Here is a 13,837-nt window from a genome sequence, read left to right as displayed (position 1 = left end):
TAGCTAGTTTCTCAGGCTGTGCCGAGTTGCATAGGGAGCGTTAGGCGCAATCCACGGCTGCCTCTAGTGTGTTGGAGAGGATTAGGGATTGCGGTCAGCAGAGTTCCCACGTCTCAGAGCTCGTTCTATGTTTTTGGGTTATTGTCAGGTCACTGTATGTGCTCTGACCTCTATATCCATTGTGGTACTGAATTATCTTATCATAACACAATCCATGCTGCTTGAGGTGTAGTGTGAAGTTTCCACAATCAGTGATGGTTTGGGGAGCCATGTTTTAGAACAGACTTCATGCTTCCCTCTGCCGACAAGCTTTTTGGAGATGGAAATTTCATTCTCCAGCAGCACTTAGCACATGTCCACACTTCCAAAAGTACTAATTCCTACTTTAAAAACAACAGTATCACTGTGCTTAACCGTCCAGCAAACACACCTGACCTTAACCCCATAGAGAATATATGGGGTGTCATCAAGAGGAAGATGAGTGAGACCAGACCCAATGATGCAGACGAGCTGAAAGCTGCTATCAGATCAACCTGGGCTTCCATAGCACCTCAGCAGTCCCACAGGCTGATCACCTCCATGCCACGCCTCATTGATGCAGTAATTGATGCAAAAGTAGCCCCAACCAAGTATTGAGTGCATTTACTGAACATGCATGTTAGGGGTCGAGTTCCCGCCTCTGCACAGGGGGAATCTCGAGCCATTTCCTCTGTGGTCTCCCATTCCTCTCCAGCCGCAGTGGAGCCTGCTCAGCGTAGACGTCGGTCCCAACGTCTGGCTCAACCTGATACTGTGCAGATGGTTTCTGCTGCTTTCCTAGGCTCAGCCATTGTAGCCAGTACTGGTCAGCGGCGAGCAGACGTCTCTGGGACTAAGTCCTTCTTTTTCCCTTCTGAGCATGCCTAGGGTAAGACCTCTCATTGGAGGTCAGGGGTCACATGCTCAGGTACAGCTGCATCTCCCATTGGTCATCTGGGAAGGTCTTGAAGTTGCTCTGGTATTGTAGCAGCTTCCATTGGTCCTCTAGGAAGGTCCTGAACCTGCTGCAGCTATAAAAGGTTTGCATGGCCGCACGGCCATGCGCTAGTATCACTTCATGTTATGAGCTTGCTAGCTGTGGTCGCGCCTGTATGATTGTATTCAGGGACCTGGCTGAAATAAGCCCCTAGAATACCGGCACCTCAGGTGAGGAGTTTGTATGATTTTATTCAGGGACCCAGCTAAAATAAGCTCCTTGAATACCGGCACCTCCGGTGAGGAGTATTTATGTACTTCTCTGTGCGTGACCACTGACTGCCATCAGCTCAGCAGTTGTAATGCCCAATATATTGTAGTGCCCAATATAGTTCCCAGCTTGTGCTTCTGGAACCTCACACCCATAAATTAAGTAGGCTCTCTACACTACATTAATTATTATTATTATTATTATTATTTATTTATATAGCACCATTAATTTCATGGTGCTGTACATGAGAAGGGGTTTCATCAAAATACAAATATCACTTACAGTAAACAAAACTAACAATGATAGACTGGTACAGAGGGAAGAGGACCCTGCCCTTTCAGGCTTATATTCTACAGGATTATGGGGAAGAAGACAGTACGTCGAGGGTTGCAGTAGCTCCGATGTTGTTGAGGTGGCCTTGTGGTCATTACAGGCTGTATGCTTCTTTGAAGAGGTGGGTTTTCAGGTTTATTTTGAAGGATCCAAATGTGGTGGATAACCGGATGTGTTAGGGTGCAGAATTCCAAAGGATGGGGGATACTCCGGAAAAGTCTTGGAGGCGATTGGGTGAGGAGCGAATAAGCGTGCAAGAGAGAAGGAGGTCTTGGGAGGACTAGAGATTACGTGAGGGATGATATTGAAAGACAAGTTCGGAAACATGGAGGAGAAAGGTTATGGATGGCTTTGTAGGTAAGTGTTACTAACTGAAACTGGATACGCTGGGAAATTGGGAGCCAGTGAAGGGATTTGCAAAGAGGGGGAAGCAGGAGTGTAGTGAGGAGAGAGATTAATTAGTCAGGCAGTGTTAGAAGGTAGGCCACAGAGGAGGATGTTGCAGTAGTCGAGGCAGGAGATGTTTAGGGCATGCACAAGCATTTTGATAGAGTGAGGGTTGAGGAAAGGATGGATTCTGGAAATATTTTTGAGCTGGAGGCGTCACGAGGTGGCGAGAGCTTGGATGTGCGGTTTGAAGGACAGGACAGGGTCAAGGGTTACTCTGAGGCAGCGGATTTTGGGGACAGGGGGATTGGGGACATTAATGTCAAACATGTGGATGCTAATTGCATAGTTAGCACATTCTGGGGCATTTGGACTTAGGAGCGCTGATTTCACTAGATTTCTTTTGGTGGGAGCCATATCGTTTTTTCAGAGTCTTTGTGGTACCAGTAACCTCCTATATGTCTGTTAACAGGTGACAGACCTTAGTGGAGATTAGTTGTTTTTGGGTTGACTTGAAGCTTTTATTGGTGGGGTTATAGATCAGTTCATATTTACCCTGTTCTCTATGCTGAGCACTTACATCAGGGTTTCTATCTAAATACATTGGCTTACAAAAGTATTCGTCCCCCTTTGCATTTTGCATGTTTCGCTACCCCACAACCTGGAATTTCACTGTTTTTTTAGGGTTTACATCAGTTCATGTAAATAATATGCTTACAACTGTGAACATTTGTTTTTCTTTTTATTGTGAAGCAAACAACAAATAAGATAAAATTGCTGAAAACCTCAGTGTGCATAACTATTCACCCCACTTAAGTCAATACTTTTTTAGAGCCTCCTTTTGCGGCAATTGCAGCCGCAAGTCGCTTTGGATAAGTCTCTATGAACTTTCCACATCTTCCCACTGGGTTAAGTCTGACCACAGATTCTCAATTGGATTAAGGGTCTTGGCTTTGATTAAGCTGCTCCTAAATTATTACATGTTTTCCCTGAATCTACTCTAGTGTTGCTTTAGCAGTATGCTTTGGGTCAATGTTTTCTTGGAAGGTGAATCTCCGTCCTAGTCTCATATCACTGACCGACTGAAACTGGTTTTGTTCAATAATATCCCAGTATTTTGCACCATCCATCTTGATGATAATAGATTTGATGGTTCTTAAGGGGGATATTTATTATTATTTATTATTATAGCGCCATTTTTTCCATGGCCCTATAGATGTGAGGAGGGGTATACATAATAAAAACCAAGTACAGTAATCTTAAACAATACAAGTCATGAGTCATGACTCAGAGATTGGAATATTTGATCACATAAATTTAATTTATGCCTATATTTTTCTACTTAATCACACAGAAGTCATGTGAGAGCTTGTTTTTTTGTGGAGAGAGTTGATGTTTTTGTTGGTACTATTTTGGGGCACATGAGATTTTTTGATTACTTTCTATTCTGATTTTTTGGGAGACAGAATGAATAGAAACCAGTAATTCAGGAATTGTTTATTGGATTGTTTTTTATGAAATGATAAGACAGATTTATTCTCCGGGTCAGTACGATTACAGGGATACCACATTTATATAGTTTTTTTTTTATGTTTCACTGGTTTTGCACAATAAAACTAGTTCATAGAAAAAATAATTGTTTTTGCTTCTCTATATTCTAAGAGCTATAGCTTTTTTTGTTTCTCTGCTGACAGAGCTGTATGGTGGCTTCTGTTTGTAGGACAAGATGATGTTTTTAGCAATACCGTTTTATTTTACATTCATCTTTTTGATCGCGTTTTATTCCACTTTTAGTTTGGCAAATTGATGAAAAAGCGTAGATTTTTTGCCACGTTTTTTATTTTTTATTTTTTTGTGGTTTTATAGATCTGTTTATTCCAGATGTGGCAAAATCAAATATGTGTACTTTTTTGTTTATGTTTGTATTTACATAAATATATGTATTTATTGGTATGATATTTTTTCAATTCTTTTTAGTTTATTTTGTGTTTTTTAAATTATTTTTACAATGTCTTAAAAATGCATGGAAGAAATACATTCATGATGTACCCATTTACAAAATGTATAAAAAATTTGCAATTTTCATCACAATTCTACATTAATCGCATGATTTGACACCGTAGATCTCCTGTTCTTTACTAAGATTGAGAAGTTACATGCATAAAAAGTCACGATTTGGGCACAATTTTGCAACTTTTGACTTGCGACATTTGACATATTTGCCTCAAGCTCTTCTTTAGCAGTGTGCTTTCTTGTTTAAGAAGTTACACTGGCATAGTTTGCTCCAAAATTATCATTAACCCCTTAATCCCATATGACGTACTATCCCGTCCAGGTGACCTGGGACTTAATTCCCAGTGACGGGATAGTACGTCATATGCGATCGGCCGTGCTCACGGGGGGAGCGCGGCCGATCGCGGCCGGGTGTCAGCTGACTATCGCAGCTGACATCCGGCACTATGTGCCAGGAGCGGTCACAGACCGCTCCCGGCACATTAACCCCCGGCACACCGCGATCAAACATGATCGCGATGTGCCGGCGGTACAGGGAAGCATCGCGCAGGGAGGGGGCTCCCTGCGTGCTTCCCTGAGACGATCGGTACCGAGCGTCTTCTCCCTGCAGTCCCCGGATCCAAAATAGCCGCGGGGCTGCATCTGGGTCCTGCAGGGAGTACTTCCGGGTTGCCTGCAGCTCTGTAAGCCTGCAGCGATGTCAGTGAGATCGCCGATCTTACAGAGTGCTGTGCAAACTGTAAGATCGGCGATCTGTGATGTCCCCCCCTGGGACAAAGTAAAAAAGTAAAAAAAAAAAATTTCCACATGTGTAAAAAAAAAATAAATTACTAAATAAATAAATAAAAAAAATATTATTCCCATAAATACATTTCTTTATCTAAAAAAAAACAATAAAAGTGCACATATTTAGTATCGCCGCGTCCGTAACCTATAAAACTGTCCCACTAGTTAACCCCTTCAGTGAACACCGTAAGAAAAAAAAAAAAAACGAGCCAAAAAACAACACTTTATTATCATACCGCCGAACAAAAAGTGGAATAACACGCGATCAAGAAAACAGATATAAATAACCATGATACCGCTGAAAACGTCATCTTGTCCCGCAAAAAACGAGCCGCCACAAAGCATAATAAGCAAAAAAATAAAAAAGTTATAGTCCTGAGAATAAAGCGATGCCAAAATAATTATTTTTTCTATAAAATAGCTTTTATCGTATAAAAGCGCCAAAACATAAAAAAATAATATAAATGAGGTATCGCTGTAATCGTACTGACCCGACGAATAAAACTGCTTCATCCACTTTACCAAACGCGGAACGGTATAAACGCCTCCCCCAAAAGAAATTCATGAATAGCTGGTTTTTGGTCATTCTGCCTCACAAAAATCGGAATAAAAAGTGATCAAAAACTGTCACGTGTCCAAAACTGTTACCAATAAAAACGTCAACTCGTCCCGCAAAAGACAAGACCTCACATGACTCTGTGGACCAAAATATGGAAAAATTATAGGTCTCAAAATGTGGAGACGCAAAAACTTTTTTGCTATAAAAAAGCGTATTTTAGTGTGTGACGGCTGCCAATCATAAAAATCCGATATAAAAAACGCTATAAAAGTAAATCAAACCCCCCTTCATCACCCCCTTAGTTAGGGAAAAATAATAAAATTAAAAAAATGTATTTATTTCCATTTTCCCATCAGGGCTAGGGTTAGGGTTAGGGCTAGGGTTAGTGCTAGGGTTAGGGTTGGGGCTAGGGTTAGGGCTAGGGTTAGGGCTAGGGTTGGGGTTAGGGTTGGAGCTAAAGTTAGGGTTAGGGTTGGGGCTAAAGTTAGGGTTAGGGTTGGGGCTAAAGTTAGTGTTAGGGTTGGGGCTAGGGCTAGGGTTAGGGTTGGGGTTAGGGTTGGGGTTAGGGTTGGAGCTAAAGTTAGGGTTAGGGTTGGGGCTAAAGTTAGGGTTAGGGTTGGGGCTAAAGTTAGGGTTAGGGTTGGGGCTAAAGTTAGGGTTAGGGTTTGGATTATATTTACGGTTGGGATTAGGGTTGGGATTAGAATTAGGGGTGTGTCAGGGTTAGGGGTGTGGTTAGGGTTACCATTGGGATTAGGGTTAGGGGTGTGTTAGGGTTAAGGTTTCAGGTAGAATTGGGGAGTTTCCACTGTTCAGGCACATCAGGGGCTCTCCAAACGCGACATGGCATCCGATCTCAATTCCAGCCAATTCTGCGTTGAAAAAGTAAAACAGTGCTCCTTCCCTTCCGAGCTCTCCGGTGCGCCCAAACAGGGGTTTACCCCAACATATGGGGTATCAGCGTACTCAGGACAAATTGAACAACAACTTTTGGGGTCCAAGTTCTCTTGTTATCCTTGGGAAAATAAAAATGTGGGGGGCTAAAAATCATTTTTGTGTGAAAAATAAGATTTTTTTTATTTTCGCGGCTCTGTGTTGTAAACTGCAGTAAAACACTTGGGGGTTCAAAGTTCTCACAACACATCTAGATAGGTTCCTTGGGAGGTCTAGTTTCCAATATGTGGTCACTTGTGGGGGGTTTGTACTGTTTGGGTACATCAGGGGCTTTGCAAATGCAACGTGACGCCTGCAGACCAATCCATCTAAGTCTGTATTCCAAATGGCGCTCCTTCCCTTCTGAGCTCTGCCATGCGCCCAAACAGTGGTTCCCCCCCACATATGGGGTATCAGCGTACACAGGACAAATTGGACAACAACTTTTGGGGTCCAATTTATCCTGTTACCCTTGTGAAAATACAAAACTGGGGACTAAAAAATCATTTTTGTGAAAAAAAAAAGAATTTTTATTTTCACGGCTCTTCGTTATAAACTGTAGTGAAACACTTGGGGGTTCAAAGTTCTCACAACACATCTAGATAAGTTCCTTTTGGGGTCTAGTTTCCAATATGGGGTCACTTGTGGGGGGTTTCTACTGTTTGGGTACATCAGGGGCTCTGCAAATGCAACGTGACGCCTGCAGACCAATCCATCTAAGTCTGTACTCCAAATGGTGCTCCTTCCCTTCCGAGCTCTGCCATGCGCCCAAACAGTGGTTCCCCCCCACATATGGGGTATCAGCGTACACAGGACAAATTGGACAACAACTTTTGGGGTCCAATTTATCCTGTTACCCTTGTGAAAATACAAAACTGGGGACTAAAAATCATTTTTGTGAAGAAAAAAAAAGAATTTTTATTTTCACGGCTCTGCATTATAAACTTCTATGAAGCACTTGGTGGGTCAAAGTGCTCACCACACATCTAGATAAGTTCCTTAAGGGGTCTACTTTCCAAAATGGTGTCACTTGTGTGGGGTTTCAATGTTTAGGCACATCAGGGGCTCTCCAAACGCAACATGGCGTCCCATCTCAATTCCAGTCAATTTTGCATTGAAAAGTCAAATGGCGCTCCTTTCCTTCCGAGCTCTGCCATGCGCCCAAACAGTGGTTTACCCCCACATATGGGGTATCAACGTACTCAGGACAAATTGTACAACAACTTTTGGGGTCCATTTTCTCCTGTTACCCTTGGTAAAATAAAACAAATTGGAGCTGAAATAAATTTTGTGTGAAAAAAAGTTAAATGTTCATTTTTATTTAAACATTCCAAAAATTCCTGTAAAACACCTGAAGGGTTAATAAACTTCTTGAATGTGGTTTTGAGCACCTTGAGGGGTGCAGTTTTTAGAATGGTGTCACACTTGGGTATTTTCTATCATATAGACCCCTCAAAATGACTTCAAATGAGATGTGGTCCCTAAAAAAAAATGGTGTTGCAAAAATGAGAAATTGCTGGTCAACTTTTAACCCTTATAACTCCCTAACAAAAAAAATGTTGATTTCAAAATTGTGCTGATGTAAAGTAGACATGTGGGAAATGTTACTTATTAAGTATGTTGCATGACATATCTCTGTGATTTAAGGGTATAAAAATTCAAAGTTGGAAAATTGCGAAATTTTCAAAATTTTCGCCAAATTTCCATTTTTTTCCCAAATAAACGCAAGTTATATCGAATAAATTTTACCACTAACATGAAGTACAATATGTCACGAGAAAACAATGTCAGAATCGCCAAGATCCGTTGAAGCGTTCCAGAGTTATAACCTCATAAAGGGACAGTGGTCAGAATTGTAAAAATTGGCCCGGTCATTAACGTGCAAACCACCCTCGGGGCTTAAGGGGTTAAGGTGTGAAATTTGATAAATATGAAGTGTTGGAGTTGATTTGAGTACACTAGAGACTTGGTGCAATTACACCGTTTTTAATAATTGTGGTCCATTCTCACTCTTATTTATATATATTTTTTTCTTTTTCAGCTTCAGATTCAAAATCTTCAGACTTCAAATATGAAGACTATTGATCCTACAGATATAAATGTGCTTCATATGAATAATAGCACTTTTCAGTGTGTTAGTAAACGTGTATGGACAGATATACTGTTACAGATATACAAGGTGAGAAGTATATAAGCATATAAAGTAGGTACTAACTACCTAGTATGATAAATGGAACAAACGTCCTTGGTCTTGTTCCATATATCAGGCCATTCAGCTTTTTTCTCTCCAGTGTGCTACATAAACAATGGATGGTATATTAAATGAAAACTGATTCCATTATTTTCTAAGGTGTTCTATGGATTGGGAATCTTTTTTGGGGTGGTGCGATGGGGAAGAGAAAACTGACTAATCCTTTAATGTTATTCATTACTCCTTTATTCATTAGTCCTTTATTTTTGTCTGCCTAGAAAATATACATATTTTCATATTTAGCAGCATAGTAATAATTGTAGTGCCATTTGCAGGTAATCCAGCCAGTAAAATTAGTTTGTTTTAAAATTGCAAAAATAGCCTCCTCACAGATTCCCCACCGACCCAGCTGTGATGGTTCCCAGATCCTTCTCTTATCTCTAATTTCTGCTCAACTGATGTCTTAACTAATCTGGACATGTGACCACTGTAGCCAATGACTTTCTGTAGTGAGTTAATGCTGCAGACAGTATTTAGCAGCAGCAGTCACATTACCGGGTTGGGACATTATAGCATTTAGAAGAGAAATCATTGTAACTCGAATAGCAGGGGATTCAGTAAGATGTACAGTGGGTACGGAAAGTTTTCATACCCCTTTAAATTTTTCACTCTTTGTGTCATTGCAGCCATTTGGTAAGTTCAAAAAAGTTATTTTTTTTTCCCTCATTAATGTACACTCTGCACCCCATCTTGACTAAAAAAAAACAGAAATGTAGTAATTTTTGCAAATTTATGAAAAAAAACCCTGAAATATCACATGGTCATAAGTATTCAGACTCTTTGCTCAGTACTGAGTAGAAGCTCCTTTTGAGCTAGTACAGCCATGAATCTTCTTGGGAATGATGCAATAAGTTTTTCACACCTGGATTTGGGCATCCTCTGCATTCTTGCTCGCAGATCCTCTCCAGGTCCATCAGGTAGGATGGTGAACGGTGGTGGACAGTCATTTTCAGGTCTCTCCAGAGATGTTCAATTATGTTTAGGTCAGGGCTCTGGCTGGGCCAGTCAAGAATGGTCACAGAGTTTTTCTGAAGCCACTCTTATTATTTTAGCTGTGTGCTTAGGGTCATTGTTTTGTTGTAAGGTGAACTTTTAGCCAAGTCTGAGGTATAGAGCACTCTGGAAGAGGTTTTCATCCAGGATATCTCTGTGTCCTTCAATGACAACCAGTCGTCCTGTCCCTGCAGCTGAAAAACACCCCCATAGCATGATGCTGCCACGACCATGTTTCACTGTTGGGATTGTATTTATTATTAATATTATTATTTATTATTATAGCGCCATTTATTCCATGGCGCTTTACATGTGAGGAGGGGTATACATAATAAAACAAGTACAATAATCTTGAACAATATAAGTCACAACTGGTACAGGAGGAGAGAGGACCCTGCCCGCGAGGGCTCACAATCTACAAGGGATGGGTGAGGATACAGTAGGTGAGGGTAGAGCTGGCCGTGCAGCGGTTTGGTCAATCGGTGGTTATTGCAGGTTGTAGGCTTGTCGGAAGAGGTGGGTCTTCAGGTTCTTTTTGAAGGTTTCGATGGTAGGCGAGAGTCTGATATGTTGTGGTAGAGAATTCCAGAGTAGGGGGGATGCACGAGAGAAATCTTGTATGCGATTGTGGGAAGAGGAGATAAGAGGGGAGAAGAGAAGGAGATCTTGTGAGGATCGGAGGTTGCGTGTAGGTAAGTACCTGGAGACGAGGTCACAGATGTATGGAGGAGACAGGTTGTGGATGGCTTTGTATGTCATGGTTAGGCTTTTGTACTGGAGTCTCTGGGTGATGGGAAGCCAGTGCAGGGATTAACAGAGGGGAGAGGCCGGGCCGGGTATTTGGCAGGTGATGAGCAGTGCCTGGTTTTCTCCACACATACCGCTTAGAATTATCACCCAAAAGGTCTATCTTCATCTCATCAGACCAGAGAATCGTATTTCTCAAAGTCTGGGAGTCTTTCATGTGTTTTTTAGCAAACTCTATGCAGACTTTCATATATCTTGCACTGAGGAGAGGCTTCGATCCGGCCACTCTGCCATAAAGGCTCAAATGGTGGAGGGCTGCAGTGATAGTTGAATTTGTGGAACTTTCTCCCATCTTCCTACTGCATCTCTGGAGCTCAGCTGCAGTGATCTTGGGGTTCTTTTTTACCTCTCTCAGCAAGGCTCTTCTCCCATGATTGCTAACATAGAGAAACTCAAAAAATACATCATAAAAAGCAGACTCACCAATACCTTGTCAAATGACAAATGCACTAGCAGGGTGCAGCAAGCCCCCGCTGATAAAGGCTGGAGCAGCACAGGTGCAAGCTACTGATGAGAACAACCACCCACTCAACTAAATAATAGAAGGGTTGGCTGCCTAGTAGCAATAATGCACACAGGTAAGGCTTGCATAAGACACTATTCACACAGATAGGTGTGATGTACAGTGTCTGGACAACCTATTGATCACGCCCATAGTTTTAGCAGGCGGGCCATCCAGCACTATATATAAATGCACCACACTAAAATCAAGCCAACATAAAGGGGCCCTGCCGCACTCTGCAAAAAAAAATGATGAAAAGTGCAATAAAAAGCTGAAAAAGTTAATGCATATAATACATGAGGTATTGATTACGATTTTGGCCAAAATGGATAAACTCGCAACCCAATGTCAAGGGTCCTCATTAACTTGCGAGTCCTACGCTAATGTCAAAACCGCTAACATAAAGAAACTCAAAAAAACACATCATAAAAAGGAGGCTCACCAAACCTTGTCAAATGACAAATGCACTAGCAGGGTGCAGCAGGCCCCCCATTGATAAAGGCTGGAGCAGCACAGGTGCAAGCTACTGATGAGAACAACCACCCACTCACAAAAATAATAGAGGGGTTGGCTGCCTAGTAGCAAAAATGCACACAATGTTCTCATTAGTAGCTTGCACCTGTGCTGCTCCAGCTTTTGTCACTTGACAAGGTTTTGTGAGTCTGCTTTTTATGATCTTCTCCCATAATTGCTCAGTTTGGCTGGACAGCCAGGTCTAGGAAGACTTTTGGTGGTCCCAAACTTCTTCCATTTAAGTATTATGGAGTCCACTGTGCTTTTACGGAATTTGAGTACTGCAGAAATTCTGTTGTAACCTTGGCCAGATCTGTGCCTTGCCACAATTCTGTCTCTGAGCTCCTTGGTCAGAACCTTTGACCTCATGATTCTCATGACAGTGCATGTCAGACCTAATCAAGTCCTATCAGTTTAATTAAACACAGCTGGACTCCAATGAAGGAGTCGTTCCATCTCAAGGAGAATCACGAGGAAATAGACAGCATTTGACTTAAATATGAGTGTCTGAGCAAATTGTCTGAGTACTTATGACCGTGTGATAGTTCAGTTTTTATTTTTTATTAAAGTTGCAAAAATTACTACATTTCTGGGTTTTTTTTCAGTCAAAATGGGGTGCAGAGTGTAAATTAATGAGAAAAAAATGAACTTTTTGAATTTACCAAATGGCTGAAATGAAACAAAGAGTGAAAAATTTAAAGGGGTCTGAATACTTTCCGTACCCATGGTATATGACCTCTTAAACAGTTTACTTGACTAAAACTATTTTTTCCATGTTCTACAACTCCTTTCAAGGGGAACCTGTGTATAAATTCATTTCTTAGTTTGTGCAGCCTGAGTCAGAGCCTGGCAGTGCGTTTGCAGCCAGGTATGTAATTCAACTGCAATCCTGACTGGATCATCAAAGTATGTTTAGTATGAAAAGCTGCAGCATCTTGGCGTAAAACATACATGGCTGCAATCATACAGTCAGGCTCTGAATCATGTTGCATCATGGTGGCTTGGTGGCTAGCACTGCATTCTTGCAGCGCTGGGTTCATGGGTTCAAATCCCACCAAGGCAACATCTGCAAGGAGTTTGTATGCTCTCCCCATGTTTGCGGGGGTTTCCTCCAGGTACTCTGGTTTCTCCCCACTCTCCAAAGACATACTGATAGGGAATCTAGATTGTGAGCCGCAATGGGGACAGTGATCATAATGTTTTTTAAAGAGCTGTGGAATTAATGGTTCTATATAAATGAGTAAAATAAATAAAAAAATAATAAAATGTTGCCTGTGGTTTGGACAGCATGAATCTAGTAACAACTTCCCTTCCAACAATGTGTAATCCAAAAACCCAATCATACTTTACATGACTTGAGGTAAATGACTGAGCATGGAAAACCAATTATAAAGTTCTTGTTATTAAAAAGACTGGTATCCTAAATATTTTTTATTCATATAGCGCTAACATATCATGGAGTGCTGTACATAGATGTCATCCTTTTTATTGGTTCCTGTCTCCACTGGGGCTCACAATTTCAATTCCAATGAACATGGGAGAACATAAAACGCTGTGCAGATATTGTTCTTGGTCTAATTGGTCTAATTCAAATGACAGGAGCTCAGTGCTGATCAAAAAGTTACGCTGCCATAATCTGAAATGGATCAGATCTCACTGATGCTAGATTTAAACGGCTTATTCCCTACTGGACAACCAAGCATTATTTTCTCCTCGCAAAATAAAAAAAAAAAAAACTCTTAAAAACACTTCCCGAAGCGGAGCTGTTGCTCTGATATTGGCACTGTGACCTAATGTCTGGGACAAACACCGCTGACACTGGAGGAACCTCGCCTATTCAAGGAGTAAGTATAACGTTTTTTATTTTATTATGCATTGAGGTGCTATTAAGAAGGGGTTGTCCAGTAATGGACAACTTCTTTAATTAAGCAACTTTACTGTACAAGTATATCTATACTGTTCTTGCAGTGGAAACCGTGAGTAGTGCCAAATAAAATATCAATCAGTAGAACAGTAATATTGCCCAAATAGTTACCAGGATGGTGAGCGGACTGCAAATTATGTCCCATGAGGAACGGTTAAAGGATCTGTGAATCTTTAGCTTGCAGAAAAGAAGACTAAGAAGAGACTTAATAGCTGTCTACAAATATCTGAAGGGATGTCACAGTGTGAAGGTATCATCCTTATTCTCATTTGCACAAGGAAACTAGAGAAGCAATAAAATTAAACTGAGAGGGAGAAGACACAGATTAGATCTTAGAAAAAACTTTTTGACAGTGAGTGTAATCAATGAGTGGAACAGACTGCCACAAAAGGTGGTGAGTTCTCCTTCAATGGAAGTCTTCAAACAGAGGATGATTTAGTGAATCCTGAATTGAGCAGGAGGTTGGACATAATGACCCTGGAGGTCCCTTCCAACTTTCGGTGAGAAGCCAATGTATATGGACATTTTTAGAAGTAACAAACTCACTTGTCACTATGATGAGCCATGTACTTAGGGGATCTATACAGGTTTCTCTGTCACTTATCTTCAGA

General features: G+C 41.2%; 1 protein-coding gene across 1 annotated transcript in view; it reads left to right on the top strand.

Annotated features, from left to right (window-relative positions):
• The window catches only part of CFAP47 (cilia and flagella associated protein 47), an 874,184-nt gene that overhangs the window by 266,898 nt on the left and 593,449 nt on the right, over positions 1-13,837 (top strand). Inside the window, exon 33 of the mRNA XM_069757658.1 lies at positions 8,278-8,415. Within this exon, the coding sequence (XP_069613759.1) occupies positions 8,278-8,415 (138 nt within the window). The remainder of the gene's footprint in view (positions 1-8,277; positions 8,416-13,837) is intronic.

Source organism: Ranitomeya imitator, chromosome 3 (assembly GCF_032444005.1).
Source record: "Ranitomeya imitator isolate aRanImi1 chromosome 3, aRanImi1.pri, whole genome shotgun sequence".
Classification (NCBI taxonomy): domain Eukaryota; kingdom Metazoa; phylum Chordata; class Amphibia; order Anura; family Dendrobatidae; genus Ranitomeya; species Ranitomeya imitator.
This window is presented reverse-complemented; position numbering and strand designations above follow the sequence as displayed.